This window comes from Lissotriton helveticus, chromosome 4_1 (genome assembly GCF_964261635.1).
Source record: "Lissotriton helveticus chromosome 4_1, aLisHel1.1, whole genome shotgun sequence".
Lineage (NCBI taxonomy): Eukaryota > Metazoa > Chordata > Amphibia > Caudata > Salamandridae > Lissotriton > Lissotriton helveticus.
The window spans coordinates 1,552,191,586-1,552,204,967 of record NC_136063.1 but is presented as its reverse complement, the minus strand read 5'-3'; the positions used below and the strand labels follow the sequence as shown (position 1 = coordinate 1,552,204,967).

General features: G+C 41.0%; 1 protein-coding gene across 1 annotated transcript in view; it reads right to left on the bottom strand.

Annotated features, from left to right (window-relative positions):
* Positions 1-470: 470 nt before the first annotated feature.
* The window catches only part of IGFBP1 (insulin like growth factor binding protein 1), a 28,244-nt gene continuing 15,332 nt past the window's right edge, over positions 471-13,382 (bottom strand). The window contains exons 3-4 of the mRNA XM_078688174.1: positions 7,624-7,752; positions 471-4,458 (exon numbers count right to left, since the gene is read on the bottom strand). Coding sequence (XP_078544300.1) covers positions 4,327-4,458; positions 7,624-7,752 — 261 coding nt within the window. The 3' untranslated portion in view covers positions 471-4,326. The remainder of the gene's footprint in view (positions 4,459-7,623; positions 7,753-13,382) is intronic.

Here is a 13,382-nt window from a genome sequence, read left to right as displayed (position 1 = left end):
AGTGTTTGCACCTGCTTTCATTTTGTTGTACTCTCTAAGGCACTTTGGCTATTCATTTTTGTTACTTTGCACCACTTCAGCAGCTCAAGGATGGTTTTGCAGTGAGTGGATAATTGCACTGTTCCCACCACAAAACACCCACTTTGCAAGCATTATTTGGGATTTTGCACTATGCAAGATAAAACATTTTGCACTCCACTCAACTTTCTTCGCAAAAACTATTCTGATCTTGAAAACACCACTTAGTATTACTAGCAGCTGTGCAACACAATAGTGAATCTGGGCTGAAAGTTTCATCCCTTTTATATAGGATTAGGAAGAGCCGGATATCAAGCATTTGTTGCAAGTGAAAATACTCAAAACTTCGATTGAGATTGGATCAAAGTGAAAAAGTTACCTCCCTACGATGTCTTTCACAAAAGAACACAACTATTTTAAAACATTAATTAGCAATGACACAGTACAAAGGATTTTCGATGCTACTTTTTATTATAAAAAAGACTAAATATTACAGTTTTATTAGAACGAAAGACATCATATTTAAATTTGTCCCATTACAGTGTTGTTTAAACAGTGCAGGGTATTACATTAGCAGCATAATGTCACATACACCACAACACACATATAGGGTTTTTGACAACCAAAATATACAAATATAGATCAAACATTTACATAGCAGCAACATGAATGTCAGAGCTGCATAACAGTCAACTTCCGAGATAAGGTACTCCCACTCAAAATTACGTTCATATACAAAAGAACAGCCTGCTTCAATAAATAATGAAAAATATGTATAGGGATGTTGACTGATAAGCAGCTAAGAGCATAATTAACCGAATACCAGGTAATACTCTTCCTAGCTGGTGATGAATGTGCATCAATTCACAGACAAGTTAAATATGAAAAAATAAATATGAGGCCTGGTGATATGGCAGATAGTGTTCTAAAAGCAATATAATGTTAAAAGACGTATCTTTACAAACATGACCCAGATGTTGCATAATTGTTAGGCCCTGGAAATGTGCTAAATATGTCAGAGCAAGACACAGGGCAATGATCGAGCCGATAGTGCTTGCTTTCATGTGACCTCCCTGAGTGGCAGGATATTAAATCTATAGGTGCTGATGCGATCTCGCCTCCTGACTACAAAGGCTTGGGAGTGCACTGACCAGGGCAGACGAATAAATCAGTTGTCTGCAAAACGACCTGCATAACCTCTAGACATAAACCTGGAAGTGTGGTGTGAGAGGGGGTGCTTCTCTTCCAGGGGTGTGTTTGTGGGGGTTGCCAGGCAAGCATGCCTCGCTTTCTGAAGCCCTCAGGTTGCAATAAGAAGGTAAAGGCACTTGGTCATTTAGCGATATCCCGCAAAAGTTATTTCTAAGTTGTTAGCCTGCGTGGTTGCACACTGCAATCTTTGTCAAAGGATGTCGAAGGAAAAAGCATAGATTTGTAAAATAAATAGCACATATATAACAGACATATTTGCTTTGGTGTTACTAATGTAAAGCTGAACGGAAGTAAAAATGGGCGGTTGTAAGGGCATTTGTCAGTTGTGTTAAGTAAATGCAAAAATATTCACAAAACTCTGGCTGTAACCTGCAGCCTTCTTTAAAGGGTGTTCGTCTGTGTCCGTCTTTGTGAATAATTTACTTTTCTGAGCAATGCCTTCAATTGGCTTGTGAAAAAGACTAAGGGGCTGATTACGATCACGCCATCATCACCTGAATTACCCATGTCATATTACGATGGCAGTGGGTATCGCGGCGAATGGAAACCCATCTGCCACTTTTCTGCCGGTCGGCAAGCGTAACGATTGCCGGACGGGTGGAGCAGGGGCACAAAAATGGTAGACACCGCCATTGATATTAGGATGTGGAGCATTTGCAGGCCCATGGAAGGGCTGGTGGGGATTTGCTTTGGGGGCCTGTTGCAGGCCCCGAGGTGGGTGGGGGGGCTGCATGCACAAGGTGGCAGGCACCGCACAGTGCATGCCACGTTGAGCATGGCAATGCATGACATGGCATTTTACCATTGCGGAGGGTGCCGCAGTCAGCAGCACCCACCGCAATGTTAAAATGCCAGATGCGACCGCCGCGGTGGCAGTTGCATCATAATTGGGGTGGCGGGACTGCTGCACGGCAGGCGGGCGGTCCTGTTACCGCTAGGGTGGTGGCCGGACTAAAGTTCGCCCGCCATCCTAATGACCCCCTAAGTCTAAGCAATGCAACTGGAAGGGCATCTTACTTAACTTGTCTGCCAAAAATTATTTTATGGATGCCATCACTATGGTGGCAAGTTCTTTCTTTCAAAGCAGTAGATGGAATCTGAGTTTTTCATGAAAATAAAATTAAATTAAAGCAGTTAGAATCTATCCCTAGTTAATGGTGGGAATGTTTAACTATCTGAATGTGCACCATTATCAAACTTGGATGCACAAGTTAAACCATTTTCAAAGATTTACAGAAACAGGACTGATGAAATTTTACTGCTGAAAAAGTAATCACAAATGTTGAAATTCTGCCACTGTGGAGTAATTTTCATAATTGCAAATTTAGGGGTAGTGGCTGTGGATGTTCTTGAGTGGTCCTGTCTGCGCAGGAATGTGAACACCTGAACTCTTACATTTCAGTGTTGTTCACATACCTCTTACAGGCAGTTTTTGTCCTTAGAAACATAGGCAAATCTACCCCATTCATGGAAAGGAGTAATTGTGTTTTAGTTAGGGAAAATACATATTTAATGTGTTTAGAAGGGATGAAGATTTCACATTTGGAAAAATATCTGCCATGGAGAAATAAAAAGTCAAATGAACAAATACACATTGGAATCAAATTCGTACATGCTAAATAGATCATCTTCTGTAAATTTTGCAAATGTAAATTTTATGCAATGTAGTACTCAATGAAAGCTGACAAAGATGGAAGATTTCCATAGGTACTCATGGTATCCTTTGGAAATTCTGCAAAAGTCAAACATTTGCTCCAGATGTAGGAGTAACTATAACAAAGAAAATGTTACAACTTTAAAGCCATGGCTTTGTGGGTGGGACTCAACTTTGGTAAGACAGTCTTCTGATTTCTTAAATTAAAAAATGTTGCTCAAATGTGTAAAGCTCTATGAAGGTGTGTCACTAAAACAGCTGTTTGATTCATAACAATATCTGAACACATGAAGCTGACATTTTGCATGATGAGCCCTAAGGGGCCAAATATTTACCTACTTTTGGATAAATTACCTTTGGTGGATGGTTTAAAATACAGGTAGTAGTGCTTATATTTTGGAAAGGATGTTTTACTGATGCTACCTCTCCATTAACAACGATTTATAGAAAAATATGCAAAGATTAAAGATCTGCTCGGGCTAAGCTTTGGATCTTTAAATCATTTGCTCTGTGAATTTTTATTTATCTTGCTAAAAAGTGCTGACTGAATTATTAAACAAAACATATTACTAAATGGCATGCTTTTTCATAAACTATTTTTCAGGCATGAATATGCATGTGTAGGAGGCACATATTTGTAAAGGCCAAATAGAATCACCCACTTCTGTATAACTTCACAATCAGTGCTGAGGAAAAAAATAAAACTTGTATTCGATAAGATAATATGCATGGATGGTTAGCTGACCATGCATTTTTGTGGAAGTGATATCTTAGTATTAGAGACTGAGCGTAAAATAATGTTGTTGAATCCAAACATTTCGATATAAAAAGCAGTATTAACCAGCGAGTTCATTATTTTTTATAAAAAAATAAAAGTATGAATAGATTCAAATCAAATACCATAACACAAAATCCCTTAACACAGAATCAGTGCTTCAGAATATTTTTTTTTTTAGTGTCAACATTTAACTTATGGTTTTGCGTCATGTGTACAAACGAAAAATGCAAACTTAAATAAAGAAAAAAATTCCAAAAACAAAACGGTTTCTCTCGAGTGTTATTCCAGACAAGGTTACATAATAAAAATAATCTTTTACATGAAATAAAAAAAATAGATCATTTAAGACCCTTAATATTAAGTATTTAAATATAAAGATATGTAAGCTCTTTTTAAATATACAGATATATAATAGATACATAAAATAGAAAAAATCAGGGTCAAACAAATTCATAACCTTCTGTAATATAAAACATACTGTAAAATAAATAGCTCAGTAATTTACAATCCCGGTACTCTAGGTCTGATATGGTTCAGCAATATTACACAACCTGTTGACTCTGTGGAATGTGCAGGTTTCGAATTCTACTCTGAAGGTGCCCTGTTGAGCACAATGTGTCCATTTGTCTTGGGCGCCATTTTTAATGCAATGGCGGGACAGGATTCATTCCTGCACGCTCAGATACTGCTGGCAGTTGGGGTCTCCTCTCAGCTCGGGTGATCCTGGAATCCGTTTTCCATTCAAAGGGTAAACACACCAGCACTTGCCACGTTCACCATCCAAGGAAGACTCACACTACAAAAAGAAAAATGGTAGCGTTAGAGATTGTGCACATCAGGAACCATACCCATTTAGATCATAGAACCTGTGCTAAGTGCCATCAAGCTTCAATCAGTACAACAACAAGGATATTGGCACATTCATTCCTCTCTTTCTCTTATTTGACAGACAGAAGGATTCACAATTATGGCAAAGTTGATGGACCTTGGGGATGGTCCTTCCTGAACAAGGTTTCAACGAAAGCACATTGGAGGGAGTTTCTAAGGAGTCTGCTGTGGTAGTACATAAAAGGCCTCTCCACCCCTGCTTACAAAGTTCTCGAAGAGGCTTCTCTATGCCATGTTAGTTTACAATGCCCCATATATGGTGGGTCAGCGCATAGTACTCATTATTGCATACTATAGTCACAGGCTCTGCTGTCTCTAACAGTTTTGCCATCTATTCTTGAAGTATTGATCAAATCACTCACACTCGGTGCTGCTTGTTGAAGTGGACACCTTGTTGAAAGATTTGGCTGTGCAGCACCTCTGGTCCTGAGACCCCTATTCACCCGTCGAGGTGCTGGAAAATTGTGGACCAGAACTGTCTACATACTACACTACGTACAACTTTGAAGTATCAAAATCTAAGGATTGTTTTAGACAACTAGGGCGGCAAGTTATCACACTTTTATACAGTGGCGGCTCCTCGAGGGAGTGCTGCGGGGCGGTGAGGTGGGGTGGGGGTAGTAAACTCCGGAAATGGGCCAAATAAAGTTGAGTAAAGAAATAAATAAACAAAATGAATTAACTTGCGTGAGCTGCAATGCCAATTCGGCGATGCAGCATGCAATGTCATTCTTTATTTCTTTATTCAACTTTGTTCGGCCCGATTCCGGAGTTTACTACTCCCAACCCTGCCCCTCCTCTGCCCCGCCACTGCTTTTATATGTACTCATATTAGGAGTAATGGCAGCACGTGTACAGAAATGAAGGAAGAGATAACATTAAAGCCAGTAGGTCTGGTTTTAATGTGTGAAAGTATTCCAACAACATGTGTGGAATTATGTTAAAGCCCTACCTACTGGGTTTCCCTGTGTGTGTTAATCCAGGTATATTAAGCACTTAAGCAGACAAAATGGCAATTCTCACTAAAACATTTTTTTTAAAGTGTGATGGTTCTGTTTACTATTGAGATATAAAATCGCCTCTTGTACACTTCAATGCAAGCATCCCATAGAATATGTAATATTATATCAAATAGCCACCAAACAGCCAATGGCATGAGGTGAAAGAGAAATACTGCTCTGGGTGGAGCCAAAGCCCACTATATGCATATTTTAAAGACTTTGCACTGACAAGTTTGTGGACAGCTGTTCTGTCATACCACACCTAAAAATGGCCTGGATTATGTTTCCTGGCTAAGCTGTTCCTCTGTAGCTGTCACTGTTATATTGCAGTCTTAGGAAAATAAATGAATACATCTGACAGGGTTGTGCTTGAAGTTACATATTTTGTGGATGCTATTTATCGTATTTATCTGAAAAATTCTGGTTGTACACCTCTTTCATCACCTTCTCCCATACTGTCTTTGTTCCCCTGTGCTTTGTGTCTGCTCCCTCGCCTGCTGCCTTCACCCTTGGTTTATGTTTCTGCATATCTGTCACTTTTTGTTTTACTTCTCCACAGTTCCTCCCTTACACCTTAGTTGTGGTATTCCTGACATACTCCTGGATTTCAAAAGTGAACAAATACTCCTTGGTTAATCCTGACTAATTCCTGGAATCTAGAAGTAAAGCTGGTGTAGAGCAAGAGCAAGTCACACCAAAATCCTTCTGGCTCGGGCCCGTTGACTTATGTGTCTCCAGACAGAATGCACATTTTAAGAGCTAAAAACAAATTCTTTTTTTTATTTTAAAGTTATTGCTGTTTCTGTTTTCTCCAACTCTTTATTTTTATTTCCAATTTGGAGTACTGGCTGGAGGCATGCTTTTTAACACTAAGGAAATGACTTTGCTCAATATTGGTTAGCAGATGTGTCTTTATTGCTAGTGACTCTTAGCGTATGTAGATAGGAGTGTTGAGATGCTGCTGGTGAGAACTTAAATGGAAGCCAGTATGAGTTGAATGTTCAGAGTATGAATGCTCAAGCATACTCTGCCATCACACTTTCGCAATGAACTCTAACTGGGCATGCAAACTACCAATCTGATCTTTTTTAGACCCGTGGGGGGCAGTAGTATAAACTACTGCTCCTCTGAATGAAAAATTATACTGCATGTATTTTGTTTCATCAACCAAATATTAGATTCTAAAAATGATGGGGCAGATTTACAAGCCCCTTCTGTCATTTTTGCTTAGCCCTTGCATCACTTTTTGTGATGCAGCGGCGGCGTAAAATGCATCCCAATTGCAATGTGACACATAAAGGGAGATGCGTCACGTTGTAAAGCCATGCGTCACATCATACCTGAATCAGGTAAAATGTATGCTTGGTGGGCGTTCCCACTTAAAAGAGCCTCGTAGAAGTGACATAGTGAAATCTACAAGATTTCACTGTGCCACTTCTTGGATGCCAATGCGTCAAAACCTTACCACTGCTTGCAGCAGGCGTAAGGAGTGACACAGCACAATGAGGATAGGCCTTCCCATACATTGCTAGAGATGCGTCGTGCTTGCGACACAACTCCATCAATGTGTGACTTTTTGACTAACAGATGCATCAGAATTTCTGACGCATCTGTCAATCTTTGTGCCATGGTGCACCGTATTGTAAATATGGCCATCCATGGTGGCACAAGGGTTTCTCAGGGTGGCGCTGGGAAACTGACGCATCTCTACAGATGCATCACTTTCTTGTAAATCTGGCCTTAAATGTCTAAATGATCAGCAACAAAAACGTGTAAATTGTTTTCCGCCCTCGAGATATCCTCTTACATAGGGCAGCTGGTCTCCATAACTACCAGGGAAGGCCACATTTGCACAGAGCTGTTTCGATAAACTGCACTTGTACACTCCACTCATGGGGAAGGAGACATGTTTATGGACCTACAGCGCCACCAAAAGGTACAGCGGCCACTATTGAACCAGTTCCACAAATTTAGGCTGAGTTGGTGATCCCTTTGTTTGGCACAAACATCAGACAACAGCGTTTAATTTTGGTTAAAAAGTTCTGTGGGACCAGTCAAGGGAATTGGATTACCTGTTTACTGTGGTAAAATCCGTTCTTGTTACAGTTGGGGATGTAAAATCTGTAAATCTCTTCACCTGTCCTCTGCTGGGCTTTGGCGAGTTTGTCCATTGTTCTGTAGAGTTCTTTCTGGCATGGCCCCTGAAAGAAGAGTGCACCATAAATACGAGCTTTGAGGCACAGTAACAAACAACTTTCATTGAAGCAGTCATCCATCAGCCTTCGCACTTTCAGTTGCCATGGGGAATGTTTGCATGAACCAAGACCCTTGCTGAACTTGCGGTCCCCGACGTGTTTGTGGGGAAATAATCATCTAAGGGCTAGCTAGATTCACAAATATTTTGCTCAGAGAAGGCATGCTTGACTTACTCCTCAATTCCATGAATTAACCAGGATTACTCCTGCCTTACTCCAGTAATTCAGTAAGAATCCAAGTTTGTTACAAGAATAAGTCACTTCAAAATCTCTGTGAACCAAGCCCTTAGTAATCAAACGATCATGTTTGTGTCATGTCTATATCAAGAGGCCCGATTCACAAACATTGGTCTATGAGTAGTTGTGACTTACTCCTGTAGTACTTCTGTCTTACTCGTGAATTTAGAAGCAAACTATGTGCAGTCCTGGTTTACCCTTTGAAGTCCAGGTGTAAATCATAACAATCCTTTTCGTGAATCGGGACCAGCAGAAAGAAGTATTGAGCTTGTCCAATGAAAACCAAAGTAAAGACGAGGGCATGATTGATAAAGATGTCGTTTTCAGTAGGTGAGTCTTCGCTTTGAAATACTCCTGGCTTACTCCTAGATTCCAGGCTCACTCGTGGCTTACTACTGAAATTCAGGGGTAAGCAGGGAGTACTGCATGAGTAACTGACAGCAAAATCCTTCTGAATCAGTCCCAGTGTCTTACCAGCTAAGCACACACAGCCAGTGGTAGACTTTCAAATGCTGCAGTCAGAAACATTTATCATAGCATTATGTATAACACTCGTCATAGGTTACATCCGTCTGTGACCAATATACAGAGGCTAGCATCAGCGTAGACCGTAGGCTGTACAGGCACTTCTTACACCAGTGCCTGGTTGTAGTGTGTGCCTATTTTACATATTCCCAGACATACTTATTATATATGTATAAACGTATGTGAATGTTGTAGGGCAGATTTCACTAAGGTGTGGTAGCACTAGCCAGGTACATTGCTGACATATTTTGATTCCTCACTCTGCTCTTGCATGTTATAAACTACTGGGCTAATTCGCAAAGACTGGTGTAAGAAAAGGTGTGACTTGTTCTTTTAATACTCTAAGTTTACTCTTAACTTCCAGGGGTAAGTCGTGAGTATGCCTGGAGTATTCCTGTGTTACACTCACGGATTGCTCATTAAATTGGAGTAGTAAGCCCGGAGTACGGCAATAGTAAGTCACAACAAAATCCTTGTGAATCGGTCCCGTTGTCAACAGCACATAAGGGCATGATTGCATTTGTTTGTGCACCGAAGTGCTTTCAGGGGTCTGCAAGGCGATGTGTTTGGCGCCCTGCAGAATTGGACACCCCACAAAAGAATCTAATTGTACTTAATTGTTCTAGTAGTAGAATAAGCGACTCCTGGCCTGCATTTACCCATAACCAGCCACAAGATGTCACCAGCGTTCTGTCGCGCTGACATAAACATGATTCCTTGTCACAGGAATTCAGACAGAGAATTTAGATTAGACGCCCGAAATAGTTAAACTTATGTTTTATCACGAAAACAGAAAAGTGCACTGTGATTATAAATATTTCAGTTTCGCTAACCATGGGTTGTGTTCATTTACTGAGAATACGGCTGTCTGAAAGGGTCGAAGAGCAGTCATTAAGCTAACAGTAGCCTAACAAAAGGAAATGACTAAGAAAAGTCCAATTAAACAAATACTAGAATTCCCAATAGAAGAATTGTAAAATGTGTTTGATTAAAAGAAAATGTGCATTCCAATGGTCGCTTCGCTTTGACTCGCCATAAATTACATTGCGATACTCTGGCGCCATCGCGTGGTAGTTTATAAGAAGTCCACACACAACTTCTAAATAGATGAGTCTACTCTACATATACTGTATTAAGGAACATGATAATGAATTATTGCGCAGTCCGAGTCTGCTGCTTAGCGATAATCAAAGAATGAAGTGGTACAAAAAAAATTGTATTACATCATATGAGTGATCCGCTATGTGGAGTTTACTTTTGTTTTAGGATTCGCGGCAGACACAATCCATTTTCATAGATGTCATGAATATTCATGGGAATTCGTTATACATATGAATGTACTTGCGAATCCCACGGAGGCCAGTAAACACACACACAGATAAAACCGGACTCTGGAACCCCTCCTAGAAATCAGGAGCGTTTTATATATGTGGGTAAAGCATGACGCCTCCGGCAGTGCATGATTTATTTAATACATAAATTGCCTGCGAGGAAGGGCAAAGGGTTTTGGGCCTGGGGAGTGAAGAGTTCCCCCCTCCCTCACATTTTCCCTTCTTACATACACTGGTTTCGCCAACATGCCAGTCATATATAGAGTAGTTACTATTATTTATATAGGCAGACCCTCCAGCTTATCGCGATTTCGCGATTTGCAAAAAAATCGCGAAATCGGCCGATCCGTGCAAATGCCGCGATATTTGGACAAACGCCCGCGAAATCCGCCATTTTGCCGTGAGCCAATGGAAAGGAGGGTGTGTCTGTCTCCGCCGTGACTGGGGGCGAGCGCCATTTTGCAGTGAGCCAATGGAAAGGAGGGTGTGTCTGTCTCCGCCGTGACTGGGGGCGAGTGGCTGAAAAGCTTCAGTGCTCCGTACATCTCTTTGTGTTTGCCTAATTACCGTTTGTGGTGTAGCATTAACAAGCGGAAAGGAGCCATCCAAGACATGCAGAAAAACGCAGGTAATTAAACTATGTGAGGAATTCTTGCAGAGCAGAATTACACGATAACGGATACAGGGCCTACTGAGATTAAACACGCCTTAAAATGAAGTCTGACACATTTTCCCAATATTGTCTGCATTATTTATTCATTTTGGAGCGTTTCCTATAAGCTTCCTTTATACATGATAGTCACGCCGTTTGTGCAGTCTGTCTCCGCCGTGACTGGGGGCGAGTGGCTGAAAAGCTTCAGTGCTCCATACATCTCTTTGTGTTTGCCTAATTACCGTAATCACCCCAGTTGGTGGCAGTAGCCCGTCTGCCCTCTGCTCGTGCACCCGAATGGGGTCTGACAATTACTTTAGTTTGCTCTTACTTGCAAGGAATTTGGTCTTCAGAATTGTTCTAGAAGTGTGCGTGGAGCTTTGGGTGGCGTGGAGCTCCAGCTGACTTCAGGTGGGTTCCTTGTGTGCAGTTGCACTCCGCACCTTCGTCAGCTCATACAATTCTTCCTTCTGGAGAATAAGCTAACATTTCATACATAGAATTGTTTTGCTGTGCTAATTACAATGTGGATGCCCAATCAAGAGGATAGCTACATTTTGTTTTTGGCCCTGTAAATGCGGATTAAAAATGTCAGATTTTGAAACTGCTACATCTGCTATGCTAGAGGAACTATAATTATATTTAACTGAGTATCAGACCATGACAATTTTCACAACTGTTCTGTAAGTCTTTTGGTGAATAGCAGATTTCATAGATCATATTACTGGTTTCAATTGGGCACGGTGAGCTATCAGAACGCTAGCTACTACAGTTACAGGATACATTAGTACTGCAATGCAAATCAAATTTGTAAAAGAGGTTAAGGGAGGGGAAAGATATTCTGACTACATACACCGGTCACCAAAGCTACTCAACAAACTACTAAGTCAAACAAAGATAGCTGTTGCACAGAAGTGTGAAAGTGCCCCTGCTCAGCTGTTCCAGTTGTATATGTGCTTCTTCCACCTGGCAGCTTTACAAACCCACTTGGGAGGACAGCGCTTGAACTATGACCTTGACTCTGGCGCCAGTGCAGCTCTGTTAACCTGGTTCTCTGGCTCCACAGCGGCTCTGCTGACCTGGTTCTCTGGCTCCACAGCGGATGGATGGATGATGAGGGGGTGGGTGAAAGGATGGATGGATGGATGATGAGGGAATGGATGGATGATGAGGTGGTGGGTGAAAGGATGGATGGATGGATGATGAGGGAATGGATGGATGATGAGGGGGTGGGTGAAAGGATGGATGGATGGATGGATGATGAGGGGAAGGATGGATGGATGAAGAGTGGGTGGGTAGAAGGATGGATGGATGATGAGGGAAAAGGATGGATGGATGATGAGGGAAAAGGATGGATGGGTGATGAGGGGAAGGATGGATGATGAGGGGAAGGACAGATGGATGGATGGATGGATGATGGGTGGGTGAAAGGATGGAAGGAAGGATGGCTAAGTGAAAGGGTCGATGGAGAGAGAAAGGGAGGAGGGATGGATGACTAAAATAGTGGATGGGTGGAAGGATTAGTAAGTGAAAGGATGGCTGGATTGGTGAAAGGGTAAATGGCTGAATGGATGAGTGAATGGATGGATGGGATGAAGAGTGGATGGATAAGTGTACAGATGGATAGGGTAAAAGGGTGGATGGATAATGGAGATGAGTGAAAGGATGGATGAGGGGATGGATGAAGGGATGGATGAGTGAAATGATAGATGGAAGGATACATGATGGATAGGTTTGCAAACGGTTGAATATGTTTGGAAATGGCTGGGAGATGCGTCACGTTGTAAATACCCCGCACCATGGTGCATCTTTTGCGCCGCCGCTGCGTCACAAAAGTGACGCAACGGCGGCGTAAAAGCAGCCCAAGGGGCTTGTAAATCTGCCCCAAAGTGTCTACATTGTAAAGAAACCAAATATACATAGCTTCATGTTGTTAAATAACTCAAAAAACGAAGATATCTGTGTTTGTTGTAGGAAAAATGGCCACATAAAATGCCGCAAAATTGCCGCTAAATTTCCATATTTGTGCCGCTAAATTTCCATTTTTGTGCCGCTAAATTTGCTAATCCATGCCGCTATATCCTGGGGGGTCTGTATAGTGAAACCTTTCTTTATATGATCTCACTGCTCAGGAAATTCCCCGCCTACATGATAGAGGGCTGTGGAGAGAGAAGTCTTTAGCTTGTCTTAAATCTATAGGACTCGATTTTTTTCTGCAGTATTAGCTGCTCCGATCTGTTGTTCAGCACTACAATTATAAGGATCCAGGTCTCACTACCGAAGCACGATTGGCCTCTGGAAACATTTCTAAGAAAACTTTAATAGCTCAATGCTAATAGGTAAATAGAAAAAAAGATCAAAATTAATTAAAAAAATATATTAAAATTGTACATAACTTGTTGGTTATAATTAATAATGTATTTTAAATTATATTTATTTGTGTGTATTTTTGATATTTTACAAAATGTTATTTAACATTATTTAAGATAGGGTTTTATTTTAAGCGCCTACATCCATTATTTTCTACGAGTGTTGCAGTACCATTGGCTATCCATGTGCAATGCTGGGCTTACTACGAACATGTAACATACTACAAAAGTGTAATTTGTAAATATTGAAAAGTAGTAAACTCACTCAAATGAGTAAACATACTCAAAAGCGTAATTTACCTTTGTGAATCTCTCAGTTCCCTACAGTACTTCTTTCTTATTAGAGACTGTCCTTTATGTACCCTGCAGCATGAACAAGATTAACTGGAAAAGCCATCTTACTTTAAAAAAACTCATCTAACTTGTGAGTGGGGAAGATGCAGATACCAGATTTGGGAAATG